Here is an 18,283-nt window from a genome sequence, read left to right as displayed (position 1 = left end):
AAATTTTTATAGACATGCAGCAGATCACAGAATCACAGAATCATTAAGGTTGGAAAAAACCTGTAAGATCATCAAGTCCAACCATCAACCCAACACCACCATGCCCACTAAACCATGTCCCACAATGCCACATCCACACGTTCCTTGAATGCCTCCAGGGAGGGTGACTCCACCACCTCCCTGGGCAGCCTGTTCCAATGCTTCACCACTCTCTTAGTAATGAAATTTTTCCTAATATCCAGCCTGAACCTCCCCTGGTGCAACCTGAGGCCATTTCCTCTTGTCCTGTCACTAGTCACTTGGGAGAAGAGGCCAACACCCACCTCTCTGCAACCCCCTTTCAGGTAGTTGTAGAGAGCGATGAGGTCTCCCCTCAGCCTCCTCTTCTCCAGACTGAACAACCCCAGTTCCCTCAGCCGCTCCTCATAAGACTTGTGCTCCAGACCCCTCACCAGCTTTGTCACCCTTCTCTGGACACGCTCCAGCACCTCAATGTCCTTCTTGTAGTGAGGGGCCCAAAACTGAACACAGGATTCGAGGTGCGGCCTCACCAGCGCCGAGTACAAAGGGACGATCACCTCCCTACTCCCGCTGGCCACACCATTTCTGATACAGGCCAGGATGCCGTTGGCCTTCTTGGCCACCTGGGCACACTGCTGGCTCATCTTCAGCCAGCTGTCAATCAACACCCCCAGGTCCTTTTCTGCAGGGAAGCTTTCCAGCCACTCTTCCCCAAGCCTGTAGCATTGCATGGGGTTGTTGTGACCCAAGTGCAGGACCCGGCACTTGGCCTTGTTGAACCTCATACAATTGGCCTCGGCCCATCGATCCAGCCTGTCCAGATCCCTCTGCAGAGCCTTCCTAACCTCGAGCAGATCAACACTGCCTCCCAACTTGGTGTTGTCTGCAAACTTGCTGAGGGTGCACTTGATCCCCTCATCCAGATCATCGATAAATATATTAAGACGGGCCCCAAAACTGAGCCCTGGGGGACTCCGCTTGTGACCGGCCGCCAGCTGGATTTCACTCCATTCACCACGACTCTCTGGGCTCGGCCATCCAGCCAGTGTTTTACCCAGTGAAGAGTGCACCTGTCTAAGCACGAGCCGCCAGCTTCTCCAGGAGAATACTGTGGGAGACAGTGTCGAAGGCTTTACTAAAGTCCAGGTAAACAACATCCACAGCCTTTCCCTCATCCACTAGGCAGGTCACCTGGTCATAGAAGGAGATCAGGTTGGTCAAGATGATTCAAATCAGCTGTCTGAAACTGCTGGTGACCCCACCTGTACCTCCCACACCCCTAATGGACCTTTCTGCTCCAGACTGAGAGACCTGATGCATTTGGGAGCAACTTCAGAGTTGCTGCAACTTTTGGACAGCATATCAGGCAGACTCAGCCAGATTTCAGGTAACCTCGAAATGCCACACGTCTTCAGGGTCCAAAGTCAAGGAGATGACAAATAAGAGGGGACCAGGGAACATGCCTGAGCCCTGGATCCTGACTGCCTACAGCATTCAAATCATTAGCTTGGTCTCCACTCATTTTTTGTCTCACTCTAACTTCCATCCAGAAAATGTATAGGCATGGTCCAAGGGACAGTTCACTGAAGACACATCAATGAAACTGAATCAGCACAAACTCTCTCCAATGCTACCCAAGGAGTTCTGCAGGTGTTTTCATGCCATACCCCAGCACACATACAACACATCATTCTAGTGGGTAGACTTCATGTCATTCCAAACAATCTGAACTAAACAAGCAAAACAGTAATGACAACTTAAGGTGAAAGAGGAACTGTACAGGCTTCAGGGAAGAGCTGGACGAAGTGCTATGCTGGATGAATGAAGACGCTGCTCTAGCAGGTGCTAACCTTAAGCAGTATGAACATAGGCCAGTCCAGGCTACTTGGTTGTATTTAAAACTACAGACATACCTGCTCTCTTCCTTTTTATTTGTTGTCAAAAATCTTATCTATGGAATATGTCAGTATTATTTCAACTGTGTCTAGCCAGTTGTTTGGTGCACTTTCATATCTCTATCACCAATTGCGATTTCTTCAAGAAAAGAGACGAAAAATTGTTTTTATCATGGTCAGCACATTGGGATTATGACAAAAGTGAGGCCACAACCTATCAACACTATATAATCATTAAATAATACTGTATCAATGTGTGCTAATAAAGGACATATTGTAATTCACTTACCTTAGGTGCTTGTATGTTCTAAGATAGAACTTCAAAGACTAGGTAAATTATGCTTTTGCATCTAGAAGACGATTAAGAATTCCACTAGTCTTAAAATCCCATGCCAGAAAGACAGACTTTTGAAAAAGAGAAGGGTTAAAAGGGTTAAAATCTAGGCTGTCATTTAGAAATCTTGCATGCCTCCAAAAGAAGCCTTCGCCTGGATGTTTTGATTTGTAAGTGCAAGAATATAGGGCAGAAAATATGGAAGCATAATAAGCTAAAGCAGTTAAATGCATTATCTTAACTTTGAAAGGAAAGGCAGCTACTACAAGGTCAGGGAAGCAATGCCTTTCAGAAGTTTTTGCAAAGGAACTCGCTTATGTCGTTGCTGTATTTGTTCAAGGAAACTTGTGTTTTGAAATTTAAGAACACTACTTAAAAATACTTTTTTGTTGCTGAATTTTACTTCTAACAGGATGTTATCCTGTATTCTGAAACTATACTTCTACTAAGCAAAAGATGGAAAAAGTGTTATTAGTGTTGTATCTGGATTAAATGACAGCCAGCTAACTCTGAATCTCAAATTCATATAGACACAGCACAACTCAGCATACTGTCTTAACTGGGGTACACCTGATGAACATGCATGGTAATGTCACCAGCCTTTGAATACTTTCCAATTTATCTAAATCCTTACTAACTTAATCATATGTATGATATAAGATTAAAAAAAAAAACGAAACCTCATGCCCTTCTGGCGTGAGAAAAAGTGCTTACAACTATCTTTTGGATTTTCATAGAAGAAACAATAGAAATTATTCAGAAAGGATCCCAAACCAGGAAAAATCTCACACTCAGTAGTATCAAAGGCTGCCAATACATCAAAAAAAATCTCCCTTCATGCACTGCAAATAAAAGAAAGGAACAAGGACCTCCAGGTCAGCAAATTCACTCCTTCACTGCAACACTCAGCTACGTCATACGAATTCTTTCATAAACTATCTTCAGTTTATGAAAGGCATTTTCATGAAATCTAGCCCATGAAATGTGTCTGCAGTTTATGAAAATGAAATCGAGTTGCTTGCCTCCAGCACAGCTTTGGAGGGTCCTCTGAAGGTTAAAACCCTTTTACTTTCCAATCCAAATGTATTTTCATCAGTCTTTACTGTTTCATTTTATGCAAAAGTTGCCCTTAAGTTTACACAACTCTTCTTCCTTCTGTTGATCTTCTGATACTCCATCTATCCCTATTTTACTAGGCTAAGTAAATCAGCTTTCCGACTTCTCTTGTATGCAAAACAGTAAAAGAGATTGCCTTTTGGGTTTTTACTAATTTCATACACTGATGTTACCTTTTCTGCAAGTGCATAGCCAAAAATGTCACAGCAGTATTCTAGACAAGTTCTAGTCACTATTTACATAGTAATATTAATGCTGCCTTATTTCAATGGAAATACCTTTTCTGATGCAATTCTAGAATTGTGTTTTCCTTTCTCATAGCCCTATATTCTATGATTTTGCACAAGAAAATTTCAGTGATAGATTGGTCTTTTACTTCCTCAGACATTTCCAAAAGACAAATCAACAGTCTCTAGCGTATATTCTCAAGAACGGGAACTCCATGTACTGTTATGTTAAAAAATATTTATGTAACTTATTACATTGTATAATATTTATATTAATGCAGGCTTGAAACCCACCCCATATATCCTGATTGATATTTCAGTCAGCTGCCCAACTATGCTTCCCATCCACAGATTTTTACAGAGCACTCCCTTTTAGGGAAAAGTCTATTCTCTGCATCTTTCCCAAACTATCATGTATTGGAGTGACCAATCCAAGTGAGAAGGAGCTTGAGGCACAAAATGCATGTATGCTTGCTAAACAGAGGGAAGATCTGAAATTTGAGAGCAGTACCATTTTTACTCTCCTTTGAAAATAAGACATGTTCTTTAGTGAGATCTCCTTATCACTGACAACTGAACATTTTTTGTGACTGAATAATACCCACTGTTCTCATTCACATTTGTAAATCCTTATCCCACCTTAGCAAGCACCACCCTCAAAAGACCTAGTAGATAGATTGATGCTGAGACAGTGATCAATCAGGCCTTCTGGTCATACTTACTAATCTCTACACAAGTAGTCCTCCCACAGGGCAGGAGTTGTCTGAAAAGTGTCACCACAGGCTTGCTGTACTTTTTATACTGTTTTTCAGTAATCCGTGATTTACTAAAAGAAAAAAGACATTGACCTAGAATAATGTTTGGCTTTATCCTGTGTGACCATTTCTTCAGCTGCACCACTGAAACTCCTACCAGAATCGAAGCCAAATGTGCTGCTGTGTCCTTCCCCAGCTGAGCTGCTCTCAACCGGGAACTGATGACCAGCAAAAACCATATCCTCTTTGAGCGGCAATTCTTACTGCATAAGGTAGAGATTAAACGCTACCTTGGTAACTTATGGTTTCTCTTTACCAAGAAAAGCTTGATTTCTATTAATGCCTGCAAATTTATCAACCACATTTATCAACCATTTACCAACTCCATTACTAGGAAATGGATTTGATTTGTTTTTAGACTGAATGAAAGGACTTTCAGTAAGGAATCCACCAACAAAGCACTCTGAAATCACTCGTGACTCAATTCCTACTACACTTCTATGGGGAAACGAGCTTTCTGTACAGATAGCTGTGAAGTTTCCAGCTGAATATATGAAAAATGGAAGTAAAAACTAGAGTTAAGATAAATGCTTTAAAATAAGCGTGACAGGACTTAAGTATCTGTAGGAATAAAAGTAAATGGCAGGTTTTCCTCTACCTAAAAATTGAAGAGTGTCAGATTTATGAGTGAGAGCAGACTAGGTGAGAGTATGTCTCAGGACATGCCGAATCATAACTAAGAGTTATTTGCAAATGTTGTTTAGGAGTAGATAAGAAATTATTTTAAATCCATGTGGCTTGCTTTCCTGAATTCTGTCCTCAGCAAGGTTACTTTAGAAGTCCAGAGTGCTTACAGGTTAAAGGAAGTTGTGAAAAAGTACATGTAATCAATCAGAAGCCCTTGTTTTCTAGATACTGGTGTTTAAAAAGGCTGGATTGTGGAGTTCCACATTCCAAGAAGTCATTCAGGTAAATAGTCAAGCCTGGGAGAATTTTTTTTTTTTTTAGTATTTTGGAAATGCAGACGATGATAAGACTATACCCAAACTGTCTTGGAAACACGTAAAAAACATAAAATGTTTGTAACACATTTAGATGTGGATTGGGATAGGTTGTGACAAACAGTGCTATTTGTACACCTATCAGAATTGAAGGGTGAAAACTCATATCTCAGTAACTATTCTAAACCGACTTTGCTATCCTGCAGTCAGTTCTTCCTAGTAATAATCTCACACAGAGAGAAAGAGGGCTCATAGCTGTTATGCTGCTAGATAAACCAATTGTGCTTATGTTACCCAATCTTTCTTTCATTTGAGATAAACTAAAAAAGCAGATCATTCCCAAGCAGCAATTTTCAAAACAGATTACAAAATGAACATTTGTTATAATTTAGCTAGGGTCTTGCCTCCTCTACTCATTCCTGAAGTTCTGCCAACTCACATGTCCAGGGAAACAGATGTTTCTCTGACTTACTTTCATCAGATGCCCATAGCTTAATTTTTCCAAGAAGCAGCCTGGAAATATGCCACTTTTTCACCAAACACAGTTGTTTTTACAATTATTACTCTTAATGGCATTCATAAGAGATGAAACCTATTGTTGCACTTGGTATCTATACCAGGATTCATAAACTGGTCTAACTTGAAGAGTTTGAAGTTCTACAAGGTGCCGTACTGCTATAAATACTTTGAAAGTAAATTCCTATAAACTTTAGAAGGTAATGTCTAACCAGAGGTCTGATTTCTAGCAAAAGGGCAATGATGAAGAATTTACTAAAGAAAAGTTTGAAACTACAGCATGCAAGACTGGCTACTGGACTACAACATGAACGCATTGGCAAGATAAACTTCATGAAGGGTGACTGTTAATGTTTCAGAAATTCCACAGAAGCTATAACAGACTCAGTGAAACTCAGAGTTGACTACAAAGAATCTATTCCACTCCTCATAAAGACTTTCTATTTTGCATAAGAATTTTCTAAATCAAGAGCAATCTGTCTCTTTGAAATAGTGACCATCCAGTAAACATCCAAGACCAGCAGTTACAACTGAAATGGCCTGCATCTCAGAATCAGCCTCAGCTTTGAGATATGACGGGATCAGGCAAGGTTAGAAGGCGAGAGGATGCCTCAAAACCTCAAACAGATCTAAGAACTCCAGCTGTACTGACCCTAGAAATAGATAGACGGTTACCATAACAATGTATGCTTTGTCTAACACAAACTGACTATTACTCTGGAGGTAGAGCAAGGACAGCTGTAGTAAATAGAATGAGATTATAAGAAAGCTCATCTAACAGGGAAGTCAAGCTCATGCCTCAGCTGAAGCAGACATACAGACACTCAGTGCCCAGTTTTACAGAACTATCTAATCTATGACAGGAATCTTCTACTGATGGAAGATGACATTTAGGATGAACTTCCATAAAACAGACACTCACAGTTGATAAAGGATTCCTCCAATCAAAAGTTAAAATTGGCGAGGATGACAATACAGCAACAGACTTTGTTCTTATTTATATATTGTATCTGAATGCTACTGCTCCCCCAGTGTTATTTTCTTCCTGGATTTGATATATTGGATTTTCAATATCAGACTGGAATCCTTTGCAAGTTGTTCTGGTAGTCCTCAGCTACATAATATCCATGATGTCTTAAGATTAAGTATCTTGCATTCCTGGATGATTCAGGTGAACTCCCCATTCTGACCTCAAGGTTCCTGTGACCAAGATCATTGTCAAGACAGAAACAAGGAACAGCATTCTTTCTCCATCCCTCTTGGACCCAACCACTAAATGAGTTCTTCAAGGGGTATCTAGTGATCCAGCTGTAAATGCACATCACAAATCAAATACGGCAAATGGCACCATAGATACACCTTTTAACACAGGGCCTGAACATTTAAGTATTGCATACAGTGAATAACGACTGTAAACTCATTCACCACAAACCAAACATATCAGAACTGCCAAACTGCAACAGAGGATGTCCAAAAGAAAATTTGCTGCAGTTACCCAAAAATGCTTGCTGAGGTAACATGGAAAGAATGTAAGTCCTTATTAGCCTCCTTTCAGGATTTAATCAGCAATTCATCTAAATTTAAACAAACACAAATTTCCAGTCTATTTAAACATTCTGCTATTCTTTCCAGGAAATTAGTGAAAACTCACAACAAAACAAGGTTTAAAAGAAAAAGGACTCCTGTGAATTTCAAGTACGCTTGGAGGTCCAGGTAGGTGAATATGCAGAAGTATGTATTTTCATGGCTAAAGGCAGAAAGCAGACTTAGGTTCAGAGATGAAATTACAGAAACAAAGCTTACAATTTTAAATCTGAGATGAAATATAGTCTCATGTTTCCTCAAATTTATATTATCATCAGACTACTCCTGCTATTTAAAATGAGGAAATTCTCTAGAAAATAAAGGAAATTATTTTAAATGAAAGGACAAGGTCATCTGTTTAAAGAGGTGAGTGTTGTGAAAACACGAAGGGGGAAGGAAACAGAAGTTGAGGATAGTAATCCAATTCTGAAAGACTAGTAGATAATGATCTGTAAAATACATCTCTGAGGCAGGATAGATCCCTGAGATACTCTACTTGTCAAAAGCATCAAGGTAGAATATGACCAATTAACCACAACCCTCAGAGCCCCATTAGGTAGCCAGTTTTCTACCTATTTAGTTGTTCATCCATTCAGAAAATGTTCTGATACATAAGTATTGTGGGACACAGTGTGGAAACCTTGCCAATGTCAAGGTAAATGATGTTCACTGCTCTCCCCATGTCCACAAATCTAGTTGTTTTATCCTAGAAGGCAAACAGGTTTGTCAGGGATGGTTTAGCTTTTGTAAATCCATGTTGGCTCTTCTCAATTACCTTCTCCTTCATGTGGCTAGATATGTGTTCCAAAAGGGCTTGCTACATGGTTTTCCAAGGGACAGAAGAAAAGCTGACCACCTTATACTTCTCTGGCTTTTTTGCACTATTTTGAAGATGGGTGCAACATTTGTCTTTCTCCAGGCATTTTTGACCTGCCCCAAATTCTTTGACCTTTCAGAGATAACAGTGATCAGCCTTGCAAGGACTTTCACTACCATCAGATGTAACCCAGCGGGCATTATGAATTTGTATGGGACAAGTTGTCTCAAGGAATCCTTGACTCAATCCTCATCCACTGCAGGTGGTTCTCCTCCTTGAACCCTTTCACTAAAGACAGAGGCTTGAGAAACTTTGGTGAAGACTGAGGCAATAAGGCTTTGAGCACCTCAGTCTCACCTGTCACTAAATCATCAGTCCCGTTCAACAACAGAACACATTTTCTTTGGTCAGCCTTTTAGTAGTAATGAACTGGTAGAAGCTCTTGTTGCACTTGATATATTTCCAAGTCTCATTTCCAGTTGAGCATTGGCCTTTCTGACAACATTCCTTACATGTTCAAGCAGCGTTTCTAAATTCCTCCTTTCTAGCCTGCTTCTACTTCCACCTCCTGGGTACTCTCTTTTCGAACCAGAGCTCTACTATAATTTCCTTGGTTAGCCAACCGGTCTCTTGATACATCTGATTTTTTTTTCCTGTTCTTGCACTTGGACGATGCTGTACTTAAAGGCCTGCCACCTTTCCAGAGCTCCCTTGACCTCCACGTCTGCCTCCAATGGGATCCTACCTATTAGTTTCCTGAATAAGCTAAAATCAGCACTCATGAAGTCTGCACTCTGCTACTCTCTATCCTTACTTCCCTCAGGATCCTGAACTCCACTATTTCACGGTAACTACAGCCAAAGATGCCATGAATTACCACATCCAAAATGAATTCTTGCTTGCAAGTGAATAGCAGATCCAGCTGTGTGTCACTCTTAGTTGGTTCATCTTGTATCAAGAAGTCATCTCCAGCACCCTCCAGAAATCTTCTTGACTGCATGCATCCCACCTTGCATGCACCCCACCATGCATGCACCTCCAGAGGATGTCAGAAAGGTTAAAGATCCCCATGAAAACTAGGGTTTGTGATCCAGATACTTCCTCAAATTGTTTAAAGAATGCTTCTTCCTTTCCCTCACCCTGAATGTGTGGTCTGTAACAAACTCTTACCACGACGTCACCCTTACTGGACTCTCCTCTCATCCTGTCCTGCAAGTTATCAACCAGACTGTCATCCACCTCATGGAAGAGCTCCATACAACTGAGCTGCTCCTTCACAGAGAAGGCAACACTCCCTCTTTGCTTTCTCTGCCTGTCTTCCACAAGGAACTTGTATCTGTCTGTTGCAGTGCTTCTGTCATGCAGTGCAGGCTGTCCCACCGAATCTCATTCATTCCAGTGATGTCATAGTTTCGTGATTGCATGTGGAGTAATTTCAACTGCTAGTTTCCCAAGCTGTATGCATTTGTGTACATATTTACCTGAGGTGGGTGCTCCTATCTAATCTCTTGTCTTGTCACCCAGCACCCTTTTCTTTTGACCTCATCCATCACCACCCCACTTAAATGTGGGTTGTAATCTCCCTCCCACATCGTTCCTAAAGAACTCTTTTCATGTCTGCCAACATTGCAGAAGCATCCATCTCTTAAATTAAGAAGCCTACTTATGTGTATACCCTAATGTAAATCTGAAATCCTAATTAAGCTGCTATCAGTGAAGTTCTTGACATGTCTGATTCCCTCAACATCACATATTCATAGCATGAGACTGATTAAAAAGAAGCATAAAGTTCAAGATCATAACCAGGATGTCTCTAAATCTTGCAGGTATATTATAGACAGTGTTATTCTACACTTCCAAATTAAATATCTTTGCATATGTTTTCCTTGAAAGTATTAATTTAAATCTATAATCAGATACTCTTATTATACTAAAAACTGTTATAACAGTTCCTACTTTTAGAAAGCTGCATCAGAGTGTTTGTATGCTGAATTCTACAAATATGTGTCATTCAGACCTTCCTAACAAAACATTATCTAAAACAAGAAAAAAGAGAAACAAACACAGTAAATCAACTGATTCAAAATGAAAATGCAATTTATTAAAGTGACAGGAATATAGATGTTATTTTTTTTAACTACAACTAAACTGAAATATTTTATTTCAGAACATTTCTAATAAAGTCAAAGATCAGAAAGGCACTTGAATTATTTCAAGCAGAAACAACAAAAGTTAGGTACTCAGAAAATCACCTTATAGCATCTGTGTATTAAAAGAGACAGGCATCTAACTGAAGTTATTAATTTACATTGCATTACATCTAAATCTTTTCCTCCATGCTCAAAAGAAAAAGCTTTCTCAAAACTGTTGATTTATTACCCAGGTCTCACAAAATCTTACCCAGGAAGTCCTTCAAAATATTCTTAGTCTTCATTTTGCTTTTAATAATTTAAAATTCAATCATTATTGCACAGCTATTATATGCAATTTTACATCCCATTAACTCTGCTTTGTTTTAATTATAAAGATCCTTTGTTAGATTCCTTTAAATGATCCAGTTTATAATTTCAGGTTATCCTAGGGAGCACTTTAATTCAGCTGCACATTCATCAACTGTTTATGTCCTGTTAATTGTTGACAACTGCACAATTGCATTCTCTAGCTATGATTGATGAATTGCGTTCACCAGTTTAGCTATTAAGCAGAATAAATATTTATAACAATTTCCAGTTAAAGGATTGTTATCTTTATACCCCAAATGATAAATTAAAAACGGATGGGCTGATTGCAAAGAAGAGTGTTCTAGTAATGCACACACACTTATTCTAAAACACCTTTCTGACCAAAGTATATGGAGGAACATGTGTCTAAGGGCAGTTTGTTTAGACATTCCTTTGATTGGATTTAAGCAGCAGTTTTTAAATACTACTTCATTTTGAAAAGTTATTGTTAGAGGGGAGTGGAGGGTCCACTGCTGTCTTAATACGTAACTGCTAAAAATATGCAGATGTAGGATTTGTTCAGAATGAGGATTTTATTGATAGTGAGCATGCAATAATATCTGAATCCACTTGCCTGCTTGAGAAAATAAAAAGGGTCAAAATGGGATTCTATATTACTATCCGAGAACATAAGCTCACTCTAATTATTCAGTCTATTACCATGTAATATTTATTGTATAATATGCAGTACATGACCCACTCAGGCGAGCCCTATTATGGCGCAAACTCACATTACTGCTTTGCAGCAAGAATTTCCAATGAAAGGACTACACTTCCAACTGCTATACTGCAGTGTAACTTTGTGTGCATTCAGAAAATGTACACCAACCAAAAGCTGGGTGTAAAGCCATAGTCTCCTGTTTTCCAGATACTAATGTTCCTATGTTCCTATTGCTGATGTTTTCTAGTCTTCCTTTTAAATGAATGCATGATTTAACCACTGAAATATCAGCTAGACAAAAACTATCCTATAATAAAGAGAAGATTTGATACTTTACTATTGGTAATGACATACTATTGGTGAAAAAAAGAAACCACACATAAAATGACAAAATCTCTCATATTGCTATATATTTTTTTCAACTGCACATATCAAGACATCTAGATTTAAATGGATTTAATGTACTGGCCAATACAAGTCACACACATTACACAAGTGGCTCCATTTGTCTCTGGCATTCCACTACAAGAAAGGCCAAAGAGTCCCACTTTGCTGCCCACCTTGCTGGCTGGAAGTACTGACAAACATTGAACAGAGTAGAAGATATAAACAGTCACAACATTAAAATTACTTGAGGATTGAAAATAAAGTATCTTAACAATTTGCAAAAGCAAGGCAGCTCTTATAATTATAATGTCCTGTGTGTTTTACAGGACTCAAACTGGACCAGAAATTCTAGATAAAATAATTCCTCATGAACTGATAGTATAGAGAAGTGCATCTGTACAGTGAATGCTGTGCTCCTAAAACAGATGGAGCAGCAGATGGGTTTACAGATTGGGCTCCCTGGACTGTCTGGGTAAAACAACCTTGCTGCTCTGGAAAGTGGTGGTACAATTCTCAAATAAACCCAAACCTATATACAGTTCATGGAAGCTCTATTTCCTTCTGTCAATAAACAAAATTTTCAGAATTTACACATTTTGAGGTTAAATATTTACTATACAGAGTATCTATACAATAAATCTCTTAATTAAAATGGCCTTTTCACAATCTTTTTGGAACAGATGGTGAGGAAGTGTTATCACCCAATGGAATAAATGCAAAATGACTACTTGTTCAAAAGCTTTAAAATTAATTACCTTCCTTCATTGATGAGCTCAATAAATGCAAGTCCTGCATTCTTCTGAATAGAATTTTGCCATTCCTAAGAAGATAAAATATAACATGATCAAAACCCAAGATTTCAAACCACATTTCTGAAGCTGACCCTGATGACTTCCTAAGGAGCTTGAATTTAGGCTGAACTTCTTAATTTAATGCTTTTCTATTTTTTCTTTTTTTTTTTTTTCCCCCAAGAAGAATGATCTGATAATTTAAAAACTGTAATTAATTCTGATTTTCAAGTAAATTTTAGGTGGTCATGTTTTCAGTTTCACCCTTAAGTAAGCTTTAGTTTCCTTGTCTACAGAACATGAAAACACATCGTTTCTCCAATTCATAGTTGCCCAATGAACATATTAAGTGCAACGAAGTACAACAGCAGTAGTTTCTTCACTTTGCTTCACTGTTACACCTTGTACATTTTATCATATAGGGCAGGCAATAATCTATGTACCTTCCATCCTGCCTTGAGTTCAATCTTTGTTTCTTCCCCATTATAAGTGAAAGCAAAATCAGTCACTAGTAACAGAGGTTTTTAAATTCTTTTACTATTAACGTGGATTTCCAAGATAAACCACTTAGATATTAAAAGATAACAACTTTTATTTCATATACCACTAAGTTAACGAGAAAATTCTCAATGCATTACAAACAGGTTTTTGCCATACAACCCACCACCTCTATCACACCAAGAGACTTTTGATACTTGAGAAGAAAAAAGGTCGAGATATCTCTCTAGCAAGTAAAGATTACTTTCTTTTGGGATAATTCCTTAAAATTTTTCTTTAAGAGTAATAAACATTTCCTTTTCATCATACAGAAGAAAAATCAAAATACATTAGCTGGATTACAGTTCAGAGAGAAATTTTCTAGTCTGAGACTTCATGTTATAAACAAAAATGGGTAGAGAGAGTTACAGTTACAGAACTATTCTGCTTTACATTTCCTTTTTTCCAGGACTAAAAGATCAGGCAGAAATTCCCAATGCTTGTTTCCTGATATGGGCAAAAAAGACAGCTTTGCGCAGATAAGGACATTTTCTTAAAGAATAGTGGTGAAAACCAGTCACTAATCAGCAAGGTGCTTCTTACTGATCCTATGAAAATTCACAGATTTGACCAAGTCATGCATCTTAAAAAAAAGCCCAATGACAATAATCTTGTACTCATGATTGGTTTCACAAAAGGCAAGCTACTAAAATACCCAAATAATGAACATAGTCTTAACCTATTACTGAGCAGGTAAGTCCTGATTAGGGAAGATGGAGTATCAGCACTCAAGCTTCTAGCTTGAGGGCTAGAAAACCATTATAACAGGTCCTTTCTTCAGTGCTGTTGATTTTGTTCTTTTCCAAATCCAGTAACTGAAGCAAGCCTAATGATCTAATTTTTGGACACAATTAAATCACCTTAGTATAGTACAAAGTCACCCTGAGAAACTAAGAAGGAAAGGATTCGATTGCCTCAACATAGGCACCTAGTGCCATTTTAAGAAACAATAGTCTGGGTTAGAGATAGTATTTGAGGTGTAGCATTATTCTTTTTTTAATCAGATTCTTTTACTGTAAAAAAAAAAACCCTATTAGCATTTTCTTTTGAGATGCTTTTCTGCACCACAGCTACTATGACTCTGCAGTCAGGAAAGTAGAACTGGTGTGACTACAATTCAGGAAAGAAGTTGAAAAAAAAAGGCTTCCTAAGACAGCTAGAAGAAAGCATGCTAATTAATTTTTTTAAGAGAGACAGAGGGTCTACCTGTGTCTGTAAAAGACCAAGAGATTCTTGCAAGGCTTTTGTCAGATCTTTCTGCTCACTGCAAATGTCTCAGATACTGCAGGACATCCAAAATGTCTAACTGGATTATAGGTGAGATATCTTAAGGTACCTAAAAAGCCATTAAATATATATGTGGAAGCAAACAAGTATCTTTAAGTCTCCATAGGTGGAAAATCTCATCAATTTATCCAAAGTAATTATTCATGATAACAATGTGTGAAACCTGCCCGGTTATCTGCTAAAAACTAGTGGAAAACATGATGCAGAACCAGAAAGAAACCAGGATTCATGGTTCATGCATTGCTTCACTACAAATTCGCGACTACAAACTTCACTACAAACTCTCAACCCTCCATTAATCCACAAATAAGGGAATAATTATTACTACTATAATTTCCTCTCAGTTTTAGGTATAATTTAATATAACAGATTCATGGTCCTCAGAGGTGAACTGTACTTGTGAAGAGGCACCTTGTTTTCTTTTACTCAGTTTCTTTTTAAAAGTCCCAAACAATAAACTGAAATACTTAGAAATGCCAACATTACAGTTGCCTTTGCAATGGCCATTTAGATCACTGTATGCACTTTAAGAACTGGATTAAGATGTGGAGTTATACGCTCAAAGAACATGCAGCGATTTTGTTTACGTTATCATAGATTCCACAGAAAATCTTTCTCACCCTCAAGATGCAAGAAGCAGAAAGATAAACACCAAATGCAATGGACACAGTGATGGTGGTTGGAAAATTTATGCTATAGGCAAGTAGAATCATTGCATAGACATTTGGTTATTAGCAGCTAAGTGCTTGAATGACTACACTACATCTTAGGTGGTTTTGGTGTAGTTCATATCCTGATTCTTCTGGGACTTAAAACAAGAGCTGAGAGACTTTTCTGTGCCTCAAAAATGCTGATGCTGATTACATGCTGAAGTAACTGACGACTTCGAAAAAACAGTGTACCAGAGAATTTCTTCTATACAAGAAGGATGCGTTGATCTTTCTTCCCAAGGGCTCCTGCTTGATAGGGCTGTGGGGATGACTGTTACTGCCAGCAGTGCATCTCTCAGAATAAGGTAGGATATAGAAGACTCAGGGATAGAGGCATATTCAGAGACACAGTGTTCAAGAATGATGACACTTACCACTTCTTTGTACAAAAACCAGAATGAAGATAACAAATTTCATTTTTAACTTTATTTATTGAAAGAAATAAAAAAATTGTCTTCATACACAATAACTAAATGTTACAACTTTAGACATTCAGTTCAATTACTGTCCGCTATGCTATGTTCTAAATATTTCATATTATGCAAATTTCTATTTAAGAAATCAAAAATGTACTAAACGATTAGGATACTGGTAACTGCCACCCCCCCTGCCTCCACCTAACTTGTCCTCCTCTTCTCTTCTATGATTGCTTGAAAAGCATCACTGCATCCAGAAAGCCTCAGTACACATTCCTTGACAGAAGGTTCAGAATGAATCCTGTTATGAAACTGTCCATGCAGAGGAGGACAGGAGATGAATAAAACTGGGATGAGAATAAAAGGCTAAAGCTTCTAAATAATGAACCGTAACACAGTACAGATATTACTTGAAATTCAGGGGTTTTTTTCTTCTTTCAAATCATGATGTACATTTTCTTACTCTCTGATATTCTTACAATTTTTACTTTTGAGTGTATTTTCCTAGTCCTATTTCTTCAAAATCCTCCATTCCCCAGTACATTAAAAAAAAAAAAAAAAGAGGCTGGACAGTATTAACAAATGTAGCAACATGTTAAATTGATACCAGAAAATTTGCACAGGTAAAAAACAATACTGAAGGAGCAAAAGAGGAACAACTAGGCTTGGCATGCTAAGAACTTTTTTAGTTTGCATTATACTTCTTTCCAAATCAAACTTTGCTTACAATAATTTTTAAATTTTTATTCATGATGATTAGAAAATTTATTTAGAAAAATCTTGTAATAGTATTAAAAATTAAATAATAAATCTGACATAATATCTTTATTAAAAAAAGAATAGTGATTCTCAGAGTTTTCATAATTTACATAAGAGCTTTCACCCTTTCCAATTTCTGCAAGGAAGTCTAAAATTGTGTCACAAATTACAAGTTTCTCAACAAACTGCAGTTACTGAATGGACAGACAACTGGTGTAGTAATCACCCTACAATAATTCTTCCACTACAGGTGCCGCTGTCTTAATAAGTTGTAGCTTTTTTTGGAATTCTCTCTTCTCCACATCTTAAACTAATCTGAGTATTTTTTTGCTTTTTGTCATATTGAATATTTATTGAATTTTCTAGTCTAAGGTATTAATAACTCAGTTGATACCTCAATTCTTCGATCACTGTATTTTAATCACAACTTCTTGAGACAAATGAAATTCTATTATACTGACTCTCTTCTTTCTGGACCCTTGAATATGTTTGGAGAAAAGTCTTGTACAGGTGAACAGGTACTACATTTTATCAGGATAAGGAAGGGAAAATTTTATAAAAATGTGTTTGCAATTCACAACATGCATGTAATTTAGCTTGGGTTTGAACTCCATGTTGTGAAGTTACCTTCTAAAATCACCAATAAGTTGCTTTACTTCACTTAAGAGGAAAGATTCAAAGGAAATGTTACAAGATTGAAGGAAATGTTTCTTGATGGCAGCAAACCATGTCCATTAAAAGTAGGTAAAAACAGAAAACCCAACTGATTTCAAGATACAGCCTCATAAATTTTTGACCAGATTGCTCATAAATTTTTGAGAAGATTATACAGTTTTTAAGATCATAGGACTGTCCCTACCATTCCTACAAGAATTGAGCTAAAGATACTGGAGTCTTAAAACCTTCCATTATTGTTTGGAATGAGAATCGGATCTAAGAACTCAAATTTTACTGCCTTTATCCTTCTCTCATACTCACGTGTATACTGCTGATAGATGATAAATAAAATGTATTTTTGGTCTACTCTTTCAAGTAAATTTGGGATCAATTTTAGGATTTTATGATAGGTCATCCATTTTAAAAGTGACTATTTCCCACAATAAGGAAGTTGCAGAATGACTGACGACATCCTCCTGGAAGGCAAATCTGCAAGTATTGGAATACACTGGGCTTCTGGCCAAATCACAGAAAGGAAAAGAATGTGAAACTTTCACAAGACTATTTATGTGAATATGACTTTAACAATGCAGCAAAGGTAATAGGAAGTTTCAGATTTCACTTTCACAAGACTAAAGCCTCATTTTTCCTTTATTTTCTTGACTTGGAGTAATATGTTAATTTTTCGCTTTCTTAGAAACACACAGACCCATTGCCCTTCTGATCACCTGTGGTAATTCCCCAATTTATCTTGGAAATTAAGTCAAATGTTCCCAGAGATACATTTCATTGGTATCGCAGAAGAAAAGAGAAAAAAAAAAAAATCCAGAATTGCAAAAAGATTTACATTATCCAAACACTAGGTAAATGGCCAAACTTATTTAGATGATACAGTATTAACCTTAATCACCTTGTAGAAATTCTGCATATCTTCTACTGCAGACAGAAGATATGTGCTAGAAAATACACACATCTCCATAACTTCTAGACTTTCCTTCCTGACCGGAAAAATAGTTCTTAATTTAAGAGACATTAAAATTATTGTTAACAACATGTGTTGCTACGTATGGCTATTAATCTAAAAGCCAGTCCACTTATTCAATCTTTGATGTTAGAGGTGGATAACTGATTTGAAGTCTTCCAAAACGCACCGTTAAAGAGAATACTTTTTGATTAACAGAAGACTACTCCTCACATTGTCTTCATTATATATATAATGAATCCCCCCCAAACTACGGTATATTTATTAATAAAGATGGCCTGCAATAATGAGCTTTTGTACCCTTTCTCGGCCCTTTAAGAAATACCAGCTGA

At 37.6% G+C, this 18,283-nt stretch overlaps 1 protein-coding gene across 4 annotated transcripts in view; it reads right to left on the bottom strand.

The window, feature by feature from the left end:
* The window catches only part of NBEA (neurobeachin), a 516,023-nt gene that overhangs the window by 238,059 nt on the left and 259,681 nt on the right, over positions 1 to 18,283 (bottom strand). For all 4 annotated transcript variants that reach the window (XM_059826681.1, XM_059826675.1, XM_059826690.1 and 1 more), the window contains one exon: positions 12,571 to 12,635. In XM_059826681.1, coding sequence (XP_059682664.1) covers positions 12,571 to 12,635 — 65 coding nt within the window. The remainder of the gene's footprint in view (positions 1 to 12,570; positions 12,636 to 18,283) is intronic.

The sequence above is a fragment of the Gavia stellata genome, chromosome 1 (assembly GCF_030936135.1).
Source record: "Gavia stellata isolate bGavSte3 chromosome 1, bGavSte3.hap2, whole genome shotgun sequence".
Taxonomy (NCBI): Eukaryota; Metazoa; Chordata; class Aves; order Gaviiformes; family Gaviidae; genus Gavia; species Gavia stellata.
The sequence above is the reverse complement of the archived record's forward strand: the minus strand, read 5'-3'. Positions and strand labels throughout refer to the sequence as shown.